This window comes from Balaenoptera borealis (assembly GCF_965194805.1).
Source record: "Balaenoptera borealis genome assembly, chromosome: 4".
Taxonomy (NCBI): domain Eukaryota; kingdom Metazoa; phylum Chordata; class Mammalia; order Artiodactyla; family Balaenopteridae; genus Balaenoptera; species Balaenoptera borealis.
In genome coordinates, this window is record NC_138861.1 from 32,326,438 (window position 1) to 32,338,832 (window position 12,395).

Sequence of the window (12,395 nt, forward strand, 5' to 3'; positions counted from 1 at the left end):
TTATAAGGTTTCTCTGAGGATTAACTGAATTAATTAGATAAAGTGCTTAGAAAAATACTTGGTATTTGACTTTATTATTGCCATTGTACCTTCAGGTGATCATCACCTCACGATACCTAAGTGTTTCACCATCTACTACAAATGGCTTCCCCTTTACCCGATCCTAATAATAGTAAATGAATCCTTTAATCTGTTTCATAGCCACGCATTCTGACAAATATCTCATTAATGTCTCATTTATGTTATTTTTGTTTTATGCAGAAATCCTGACATAGCCTCCTGTAGGAGGATGCTATAAGAAATGTCTCCAAACCTCAAATGGTCCTAATGTAACTTGCTTCACTATGAAAACATTTTTCACTTCGTAAATTTTTGCAGACTGCCAATTCCTGAACTGGCCCGCCTTTTTAATTTGGTTCTTTGGCCATTTTGTTTTACTGCTTTGCTCCGTTATCTTACTTCTCCTGTGATTATTATTTTGTAAAGAAAATAACTGTAAGCTGATCTTTTAGTGACATTTATAAGCACCAGATTATTTTTTATTTATAGACATAGCAAACTTTTTTATGTGGCTAATGATTACAAAACTGATGCCATCAAGTAACACAGCTGCGTATGAAACTTGAAGGCGCACTGTAAAAGCTATATAAACTCACAGTGGATAAAAATTTTCAAAGTTATTTTCGATTTCAGTTGAAAATGAAAATTTCAGTTGTGTCAATTGCTCCTTAAAAATACTTATTAACTTTAATAAGGTTTTCTTAAACATTAAAATATCATACCAGATTCAAACCATCAGTGTCTGCTAGGAGTTTAATGTATGCACCTCCACAATCAATACCATCTTGAAAATTTACTTCATATCTAAATGAAGGGAAAAAGAATCATACTGCTGATAAATAAAAATTACTAACTGTTCTTCAAAATCTAATGTATTACTCTCAATTCATTTAAACACAAACATTTTACATTACCAGAAAGCTCATACAAAGCATATCCACAACCTATAGGGAACAAGCAGAAATGACTTTTCTGTGCACATCCTTAAAATATTAAAAATAGAATGATTATAATCAACTATACAAAAGCCAACCAATTTGTCAAAATAATTTTTTCATCAAAACTGTTGAATTAAGAATAAAATACTTTGACTAAAACTTTTAACAGGAAACTTCAAATTAAAGTAAGGTACGTACTATACATAGTCTTTATAAACTAAAAACAAAGACTATGGGGGTCATGGCTACAGCATAAATTTCTAAGAAATTGCTGATGATCCTAGATATCCAGTCTGCTACTAATCTGTTTTTTAGTTCAGCTACACTGAAACCATGTTAAATAAGTTGTACATTTAATTAAATACCACCAGCAAAGAGATTTCATAATCTCAGTCAATAACCTGGAATATTTCAGATCTTAACAGCCAGGAGATAGGGGAAACACAGTGTAACAGCTAAAAGAGTGAACTGACATGGCAGTCTCTTCATAGATTTACAACACTCTAATTCTCAGCAAAAGTTCTGTTTAGGCAATGACAGTCTTACTGAACATTATTTAGAAGAGATTTTCAGTAAATTGATGAATTACATGTGACAAACCGGATATCAAACTGAAAAACAGTGAAAACCAAAAAAGTTATGATTTGGTTTAATGAATTAAAGCAAAAAGAGATGAAAACTAGAGGAGCAACAGGACACAGTGATAATTTTAATGAAAGACTATAGTTTAAAATGTTTCTGAAGAAAGTTTAGAGACAAAGTAAAAAAAAAAAAAAGTATACAAAACTTTGACAGTTTGAACCCAATTAGTATATGTATTTTGTATAGAAAAGAAATAGAGAAAATACAGTAAACTTTTAAGTGACCATCTCTGAGTTGCTGGAGATTATGGTGATTTCCCCTCCCTACTTTCTATTCTGCTTTATTTCTCAAGATATCTGCAACAGTGGTTACAAGCAAGTACTTTTGAGTCAGGAAGACCTGAGATTTTTTCTGGATTCCGGTAATACCTCGGCTAAAGGCACATTACTGAAGCTCTAGTCTCTATTTGCTCATCTGTAACGTGGGAATATTGCCCATACCTACACCTCAAAGGACTGTTATGATGATTAGAAGTTGTCATGCACAGTGATGGGCCAATAAATGCTCAAAAATGTTAGCTTCTGTTATGATCAGAAGAAAAGTTCTGTTTTGTTCTTTTTCATTTTTTAAATAGTTTTTCCTCAAAGCCTTATCAATACTTTTAAGCAGTAGCTGATAAACTTTTTTTTCATGGAACATGTCTTTGAAGAGTACAAAGTAAAAGAAATGGTGCATAATGTGAACTAAAGGTAAATATTTGCTACTCTAAGTAAAATAAAATGAGATATAATTTTAGTATAGGTGATCCAAGGAGAAAGGGTTCTGTGAAAAGAACTAGAGAGAACAACTGTGTAAATTGTCTCTATAAATGTAAGACAGCTCTGCTGTCTTAATATGCCTAGACTCGATCACTATGTCTATTTCATACGCTGCAAACTTCCAGCTTTTTCAAATCATTAACTTGTGCCTAGTATAAACAGTTCACAATGGATTCAAGGATCAGTGAAATGTATGTCATAGAGCTTCACTGCTGCTAATCTTAAATCATAGGAAAAATGAGGACAAATGCAGAATATATGTTAACCCTATTTTCTTTAGAGTAGCATTTTCTAAACTGTCCCATGAAATAGTAATTATTGCTAGGGGGGAAAAAAACTTCTGTGGTCAGTTATGTTTGGGAAACACAATATTCAAGTTAAAAACAGGTTTTCATACAGAGAACTTCTCAGTCTTTAATGGGCAAATATGCTTCCTTATCTTTAAGGTTCAGATATTCTTAGTTTCTAAAACTTATATGACCACGTAATGCATATTAATATGTACACAATTTGGAAAAAGCAGCTTTAGAGTAAAGTTATGTCATAAATCTATAGTATTTATAGTAGTTAATATAAAATTTCTTTTTATTTATCTCATTTCATCAAAATTAAGAATAACAAATATTCACTATCCTTCTTTGAACTGTTTTCAAGCATATCAAACACTGCTATTCCATTCTTCTTGATTCTCCTTTTCTTTTTTCAGAATAATAATTTCACAACTACTTTAATAATTTTTTTAGACTCATTATCTTTGCTTCTAATCTTGCAAGCTATCTTTCACTTACTTGCTTAGCAGTGATTTATACTTTCTAAAAATACCAAATTTGATTCATTTTACTCTGGAGAAGTTAAACTTTATATTATTTTCCGTTACCCTTTCATTTAAGCCACAAAGGATTAAAATAGAAAATGATATTATATTCACCTAACTGCAACAGAATAAGAAGATTACTTTCAAATTTTCAAGAAAAAAGAAACCCCAAACTCTGAATAATGACATATATCAAGCTCAAATATTAATCCCAATAAGTACGTATAACAATATTTTTCATTTGTTTAAATGGTTGTATACTCTTTGACATTATTTGATATTTTAAATTTATTGAAATAACAGTGCAACTAAGCCAAAGCATCACAGCTGAAAAATTAGGCCAATTATACCAAATGCCATATTGTTTTAAATTTCTAAAATACAAAATGGCATTTTAGTTACACCACATAGGAATATATTTAACACGTTAACAAAAAACTGAAGGGGTTCTGGAGTGTTAAGTTTACAGTTAATGGTATTTCCTTACACTGTAATTAACTTCGGACAGCCCAATCTTCTGATATAAGGTAAAAAGTAACATTTCTACATTTCCTTTTCTTTGTTTTTAATATGAATTTCATTGGTTTTGTAATTGTATTTGTACACATCTATTTTGGTTTTATACCAGTATAGGTGAAACAAGCCTGAGGAATTTACACTTGATTTTACGACAGTTACACATGCAAACAACATGACAATAAAACTAGTTTATGTCATATTGCAGGGGAGGGAAGGGGTGACTGTCTGTGAGAACATGTGCCCTTTAAAAGGGCACTTCCTCTTTAAAATGAATTTGCTGCCTTTGAATCTTATCACTGGTTTACCAGCAATATTTATGGTTCCATTCTGAATATAATGAGGTTAATATATCTTAATAGCAAGTCATTTTAAGTAAAGAGTTAAAATAAAAATGGTGATTTTAGTATGCACTATATAGTTTATGGTGGTGGAATGTTGCATATTACAGCATATATTATATAATTTTTCAACTAACCTGCTTTTCACTCGAAACCTCAGGGTGTCTGTGTGCATACATGCATTGTGTATTTAAGCAAATGAAATGGAAAAGGAAAATCTGGTTTTTTATGCCGATTTTATACCCATTATACCTATATTCAGAAGCCAAATAATACAAAACGAATATAAATGTCAGAAAAAGTATTAAAAACATAATAAAACTTACTGTACTATCAGAGGTTTATCAGCAAAGATGAAAGGTTTTGCTAATACAGCAGATATTGCATGATGCTTTGCTCTAGATTTCAACACCAGTCCTCGGTCACCAGGTACTGGATTTTCTTTCAATTCTTCTATTTCCCATCTTCCTAAAATACAAAACAAAGCAAGTTAAACTAAAACCAAAAACACTGACTTAAGAATTATTTATCAGAAGTGGTGACCAATAAGATTCTTCCATGAAGGCTACTTTGGGAAAAATAAAATCACATTTTAAATCAGAAAATAATATGTGCACCTGTATGTATGTATGTTCTCTTAAAATTGTGGAAACTAATAACTAACAGACCCTACATTATTTAATTAAAGCACCTCTAAAGCTGGCTTAGTTTGGATTTCTCTGAAAGACTGTAATCAATGAAATTACAAAATGTGGTTTGTCTCATACGGTCTATCAACATTGTATTTTTAAATTACACAGGAGACAAAGTACATCCTTAACACAAAATGAGTTTGCCTCAGTCTATTTTTTTGAAATTTATGGTATCATCAGCTACTTTTCTTACTTTGCAGAAGTTATTGTAGGGATTTAAATTTTAATTTGAAAATTGTTATGCCCAAAGAACACAAACTAAAGTTAACACTTCCTAAGCTAAGCCAATCAGTTCTCAGAACTTTTGGCCAAGGAAGTCATACATACTAGATAAGCACTAGGCTGTAGCACAGCAAAGCTGAGTTAGGTCCTCTCTGGGCTGGAATTTCCCATGTTTAAGATCAGGAAGCTCCTGCAATTAGATCACAGGCAGCATATAATGCAAAGCTAGACGGGTCAGCTGCAGCCCCAAAGTTATGGATTGGACTTTCCTCCTTTACTCTTTTTAAAACAGAAAATAACTAATTTATATTAATTTGTATAAAATGTTCTAGTTTTGAAAATTAGAGGTATCGCCTATTCCAAGAAAACTCAATTTAGCGAAAACTGGCTATTTTCTAGTATTGTGCCAACTTGAAATATTAATGGGCACTTTTGAATTACTAATGTACTTTATATACGTTCTTTTCTTTCTAAAAAAACAACAGTGCAAGAACCTGACAGTCTCATGAACCAGAGAGGGGTATATTTTGGTCTATCATTGTGCACACACTATTGGGTTTTTAAGAATTCACTTTTTAAAGTTTTCAAGTTTCTTTTCCTTTTTGTCCCCTAATTTGGCTATAGTATACTTTTCTAAAAAAAGTGAATTCATTTGGTTTTTCTTCTCTCACACTGATGAGCAACTGTATTATCACTACTAACCTGTGGCTTGACCAAATCACAAAGGTCTTCTTTTAAGAAGTAACAACTTTATCTTAGGGATTTTAGGATACTGATAGTAAAGGATTTTTTAAACTATGTTGCCTTCTTTTGTAATTACATGCATACATTTATCCGCTATGAAAAGGTACTATCTAAAAGTACTACTTTAATTTTAGAAAAACTGTGACAAGGTGATTATTTTTCAAGGACAAGAGGTTTTTCCCAACTTCAAATCAACAATAACTTTTCATTAACCAATCATTTATTCAAATTCTATACAGTGCCAGGTAATATGAACTCTGATGTAACTATAATTTCAAAAAGAATTCACAAAATTTTATAAGATATCCTGAAAGTTGGTCACTTAAGGAATTGGTGATTTTTTAAACAGCTATACTTTTATTAATAACTTAATCTGAAAAATTTAAATAAGTCTTCTCCAAATGCAAACCCTGTTACCCAGCACATAATGTTTCACACAGATTTGCTTACTCCTGAAAATATAGGAATTAGTTTTACTCAAGTGGCACTTGACAGAAGCTGTGATTAACGACTAGAAATACTAAATATTCCTGCAAAGAAACTGATATTGGTCTCAACTAACCACTATATAAACAACATTGCTAATATTTATATACAAAATGCCATTTTCAGGACCTGGAACTTTAAGAGATTCTGTATTTTTCAAAGTTGCTTTCAAGAAATTGAAAAAAGTCAACCAAACATACCAAATCTAATATGCTAAAACATTATTTTCGTGGATAATTTTCTTTAATAAGACTATAGACCAAACTTAGGTGTTAAGAAGCTTGTTTTCTGCTTGCTTGAGTTCTAATTTTAAGCTGGGGGGAAAAAAACTCATTTAAACACTAAGTCACTTTTGTCCAGCAAGAAATAGAGACAAACTCACTCCTAAAATAGACCATATCCTAATTTTAGGAAAACTCCATCAACAGATACTTCTAAAACACAAACATAAAGCAAATATCTACCCAATGCTGTTCTAAAAAAACTGTAAAGTAAGCTAAACATAGATGTTTTAAGTCAAGCATTCTGTTCGATGGCGGGTATTTCCGTGGGTATTATTTTAGGTAGCATTCTATCTCTGCAGACTTGCTGCTTCTTCGAGGGAAATTATTCTTTTCTCTAAACGGATTTAGAATGAATGCAGTATTGCTTGTTCTGGGCATATGGTAGAGTTCTTTTTGGAGTACATAAGCATATACACTGGGATGGAGAACACTACAAAGGAAGACATGCAGGCATGATCTTTATCTCACACTAAAACAGACACTATGAAACGGAAGTAGACAGCTGCCATCCTATACATGCTGTTAGTTGTTCTGTTGTTATTCTCATGTAACGCCTGTTGGAGTCTCAGTGTGAGGTCACATCCTTATGGGTCTGAGGTCCTCTGAGAGAGAGGAAATTCCCACTATCTGTCACCTTGACTGAGGCTGATCCTGCTTTAGGATGTAACAACTGAGGAGGCTGGTTTTAGACTAAGAGGAGGAAGAAATTCTTCCGTCACACTCCAGGAGAGTCCTGTTGGGGAAGATGACCCTTGCATACAGGACTTTTCCTTCACGGTGAAGCCTGAAGATAACCTATCAGAGACCCGGTGATAATGGTTGTGGGCTTGGAGGTGTGAGCTCCAGGAGCAGCCACATTTCCCATAGCTCTCATAAATGTCCTCTAGGAGGACCCTGCCGAAAGTTATAACTCGATCTAGGTGGCCCATGCTTGAGATAAAACGGTAGAGAACAGCAGTAGCCTGGGAAATCCTGCAAGAGACTAACTGCAGTGGAGTGAAAATTTAACTGTTCAGAGTTAGAAAACTGGATGGTGGCTTAAGTATGGATTACCTGGACTTCCAGAAATATTGGAAAGGAGACAAAAGACTCTATTTGTCTTTTGACAAGATTCTGTTGTGAAGCAGGATGGGGCCTCAGGTATATTTAATAAAAATATAATCTCAAAAGCTAGTGAACTCTGGGTCATACTGGTTATGTTGAATATTTAAATAAATATTTTACCATCATATATAGAAATCTCCGCATCTGTATCATCTTTTTTTGCTTTTGATAAGACCCACCTATAAATAAAGTTGAAAGAAATGTATATCATTAAAAATAAAACTAACAATTTATAGATACAATGCATATCAGAAATACAACATAAGATTACCCAACAGTCGCTTTTCCTTCTAAGATAAATGAATACTTAGAGGCTAAAGAAGGATGTCTACACATAATCCTGTAAAGCTAGAGTTAAATTAAATTTAGAATCTGCAATTTACTAGCTGTATGATCATAGCTAAGGTACACTAAGCCTCAGTTTCCTCACTGGTAAAAGGCAGATAAAGATAGTTCTTACCCACCTACTTAGGACAGTATTTGGCATATAATGATCAATAAATAATAACTTTTATTGTTTTTTTACCATTATTTAGGATAAAACATTAACTTGAATTTGTCATCTGAAATTACATTATTAATATCTGTCCTAAGGAATGAAGAAATGTTGTAAGTTTTCACTGTACATTCATGATTCATTTGTATATTTTCTTTGTATAAATTATAACAATTCAAATTAAACACTTCTATCAATAATAAAAATGTGTTAAGGTATTGGTTTACACCGTGAAATAAAGTATTTTAACCCTTTTTTAAGGTACTGTGGTAGAGGCAATTTTCATAGGCTAACAACCAATAACTCCCAAAAAGCTAATCAAATCAAGGAAGAAATTCTCCTGAATGAATACTCACCCAGCCAACCTTTCACTATCAAAAGTTTCCGTAAAATATACTTCTCCTATAGGTTGAGGTGTCTTATATTTAATCTAGAAAACAGATTTTAAAAATCTAAAGTTATTCACCTTCACAAATATTTTAATTAAATAATCTCACTAATTAAGAACCTAGTATGGAATGCACATACAGGTAATATAGATAGATGGTAGGTGACATGGTCTCTGGCCTCAAAACTTTGTATTCTACTGGTAAGAAAATACAGAAGAATATAAGACATACATGATGGAAAAAAACTCTATGTGCACACAGAATACACTGACTCCTTCTAACACAGGAGGGATGGGAGGAAGTAATTAGCAAAGGTCTCATGATGCAGTGGACGTGGCTTTGAAAGGATTCTAACAGGTGACAATATTTGAGGATAAAAAATCATTAGAAGCAAAAGATGTAAGATGAAAAACATATAAGATGAAAAACTTAGTAAGCACATAGGTTAGTTTAAAATTAACTCTTAAATTTCACTGTTACGTGACTAGAGGATGATGACAACATTCTGAGAAATTAGAAACCCAGAGGGAAAATAAGATTCAAAAGAGAAAGGACTGAAAAGCAATTAGCTCAAAGCATTGTTTCAAGTGCCATGTAAGTGTTAGCTGCTATGATGATAATGATGGTGGGGGCGGGGGTGTGATTTGATGGCTCTTTTAATCCTCATAATATTTCTACGCGGGAAGTACTTTATTGTTCCCATTTTACGTATGATGAAACTGTGGGAGACAGGCAAAATAATTTGCCCACTGTCATACAGTTAGACACTTGCAGGACTTAAAAGATATGAGCCTAGGTTCTAAAGGTTATACACTTAACCACTACACTATACCAAATGCACCAATAAAATAATTTAAATTAAATTTATCGACAAATTGTCAAAAGATAATTTGAACTGCTGATGAATAAATAAAATTTTGCTTACAGTAATAGATAAATCTTGGTCCTTTCTTAATCAGCCTTTATGATTTTACCTATATGATTAATTATGAGATTTCTTCTCTCAGCCTTAAGAGAAAAGGATGCAGAAGTACTTTTACTATTTTCACTGTCCCTACCCTTCCCTAATAGTACATTTCCTGTCTAAGGGAGGAAAATCAGTAATTAAACAAAATCCCACACACTTACTAACAGGTCAATATTCTGCTACCCAAATTGCCAATCTCCTATGAAGTTTTCTGAATTACAACTTACAACTTTACTGTTCTCTATATTTTTATGGATTGGCAAAAATGGGCAATGGTGTTACAAGAGGCTTCCTTCTGTTAGACGACCCTTTAAATCACCAGCAATTTATTTTGCGCTTTATTTATACTTTACTTGTACTTTACCATACCTAGATTACTCATGCTATAAAATTAGAAGCATCAAAAATTGTTCCTCCCATTTCTTATCATCTTCTCAAGTTATCATCAAATATAGTTAAGAGTCGTAGATATCTGAAATTTCTTTGAAGTATTAACCTCCAAAACCCTCGTAGTAGCTGTATCTAAGTCAGCCATAAACACTTTGATTACTACTTAGTTTCTGTGGATCACAGAACCAGGTTTTAAAAGAAATGTCCTTGTGGAGCTTAAAAGTTAACAGGAGAAAGAATATTCGCCTTAAGCAGCTAAACAACACTTGCATTTGCAAATAAAAAACTCTAAAAGGAGGTCTGTAACAACTATATATTATCCTCCTTGGCCCTTTAAACAGTGGCTAGCACAATATAATTGATATTTCCTCACCAAAAATATTTCTGAAAAAATTTTCTGATTGTCTCAATATTAGATATGAATATTCTCAATGTGAAAGCTCTCATGGATTGTCAAAGTGTACAAAAACCTCCAGACTCCTGTTTTCCAGACTCCTATCAGTCACTACCTCAAGACACACATCTTAATGCTGAGACAGAAACACTGTGAGCCTTACTAAATGCCTACCTCATCTTCACTCCCCTTTCTAATTCATCTTATTTAGCATTTTCTTTCCTCAGAGAAATAAACACTACTTTCCTTACTTCTAGGAGAAAATTATACTACCTTTTCTTTTATCTGAAAAGGGCTGGCAGTGTCAGAAATAAGACTAAAAACCTTTCCCTTAGCTAAAGTATTTAGTCCTCTTTAGCCAGTGATGAACTCCTAGTTTGATAGTAAAGATCTTCCCCATATTTATTTGGTAATAAAACTGTGCTAGGAGCCATGCACAAATTAAAAACACAGCAACAAATAGTTGGAAAAAGGCAATGTTTTTTCTATTTATATTGAAACTAAAGACAATTTGAATAGAAATGAATCTTAAGAAATTAGTCACCCCTATGTATCATGTAAAAGAATATTTTATTACTTTTTAAAAAAATTTTTTTTGATGTGGACCTAATTTTAAAGTCTTTATTGAATTTGTTACAATATTGCTGCTGTTTTATGTTTTGGTTTTTTGGCTGCGAGGCATGTGGGATCTTAGCAGCTCCCCGCCAGCCAGGGATGGAACCTGCACCCCCTCCACTGGAAGGTGAAGTCTTAACCACTGGACCGCCAGGGAAGTCCCTAAAAGAATAATTTATAGCTTGTTTCTCAATAACCTTACCTCTGAGGAGAATTCATTTTCATTAGCATCAATCTCTTCTGAATTTTCATCAAAGTCTCCCATCTCAACACTATCATCCATAAATTCTGCATTAATTGAGATGAAAAGAAGACCCAAACATAGCCGAAAGCCTTGGAAACGCATATTGATTATCTGTGAAATTGACAGTAATCAGTAAAAACAAAACAAAGTTGTGAAAAATATGTGTAAGTATATTTACAAAGAAAGAATTTCTCCTTAATACCTCTTTTTTTCTCGGATGGCTTTTAAAACAAATCATTACCAAACTTACTTAAATTATGCTTTGAACAAGTGATAACACAAACTTCAAAATCTCACAGGAGTCTACAGCTGAAGACCTGCCTCTAAAAGCAAAGAGCCAAAGGCACAAACCTAAAGATATAGATAACAGTGACCAATGAACTCATAATACGTGGGCCCCTCTAAAAAAAAAGAAAAGAGGATCGTGATTCCTAAATGTTCGCTCGAGTTACTTTTTTATTATAATGTTGCTTAAGTGTATATAACCATACAAGTGGAAATTTTACAATTATAAAAACAAAATATATTTATATGTAAACACCAAAAAAAGAAAAATAATTTTATCACAATTGAATGCGATAGTATTTTACTGAAATCAAATCACAGCTGGAAATTCAAACAAATACAGGATTTATTGCAACCAGGTTGAGTGCTATGAATAAAGTTCTTTTGCATTTATCATCCCCATAATACTATGATGAGTCAATTGTATAACCATTTCTCTATTCAAATACTGCAAAACCTCTGTTCCTTATAGCATTAATTGAGATGAGGAGAAGCCAATATTATTTGGCTGCCTCTTGGCAGAAATACATAATTTATATAATTACAGCCCCCTCTATTCCCATTAGCATGTTAAAAATGAAAGTTTTATTTCTTGGTGCCAGTGGACTTTTAAACAAGTAAATATGAATACTGAAATAGTGTGGCAGTCTTGGTTATTAGGTGGTCAGTCATTCAGAAGATCCAGAGTATAGTTATATTACCATCAACATGAACATTTTTTTTTTAAAAAGTATATTCTTAGAACTCTTAGATTCTGCAGAAGATATCTACAGACCTATATGGGTCTGCCTAAGAAACACTGAATTTATGAGATAGCACTCTACACTCACCAGAATGGCTATAATCAAAGAGAGATAATAATAACAAGTTTTGGGAGGCTGTGGAGAAACTGGAATCCTCATACATTGCTGGCAGGAATACAAAATGAGCTTTGGAAAACAGTGTGGCAGTTTTTCAAAATGTTAAAAATAGAATTACCTTATGATTCAGCAATTCCACTCCTAAGTATCTACC

General features: G+C 32.7%; 1 protein-coding gene across 4 annotated transcripts in view; it reads right to left on the reverse strand.

Annotated features, from left to right (window-relative positions):
* CLGN (calmegin) overlaps positions 1–12,395 on the reverse strand; it is a 44,995-nt gene that overhangs the window by 20,795 nt on the left and 11,805 nt on the right. For 2 of the 4 annotated variants that reach the window (XR_014244210.1, XM_082390884.1), the window contains exons 2-6: positions 11,055–11,207; positions 8,454–8,527; positions 7,722–7,780; positions 4,396–4,537; positions 783–864 (exon numbers count right to left, since the gene is read on the reverse strand). Coding sequence is in view for 1 of the 4 variants with exons in the window: in XM_082390884.1 (XP_082247010.1) it covers positions 783–864; positions 4,396–4,537; positions 7,722–7,780; positions 8,454–8,527; positions 11,055–11,198 (501 nt within the window). In the remaining 3 variants the exon portion in view is untranslated. The remainder of the gene's footprint in view (positions 1–782; positions 865–4,395; positions 4,538–7,721; positions 7,781–8,453; positions 8,528–11,054; positions 11,208–12,395) is intronic. The other 2 variants (XM_082390885.1, XM_082390886.1) reach the window with 2 other exon arrangements.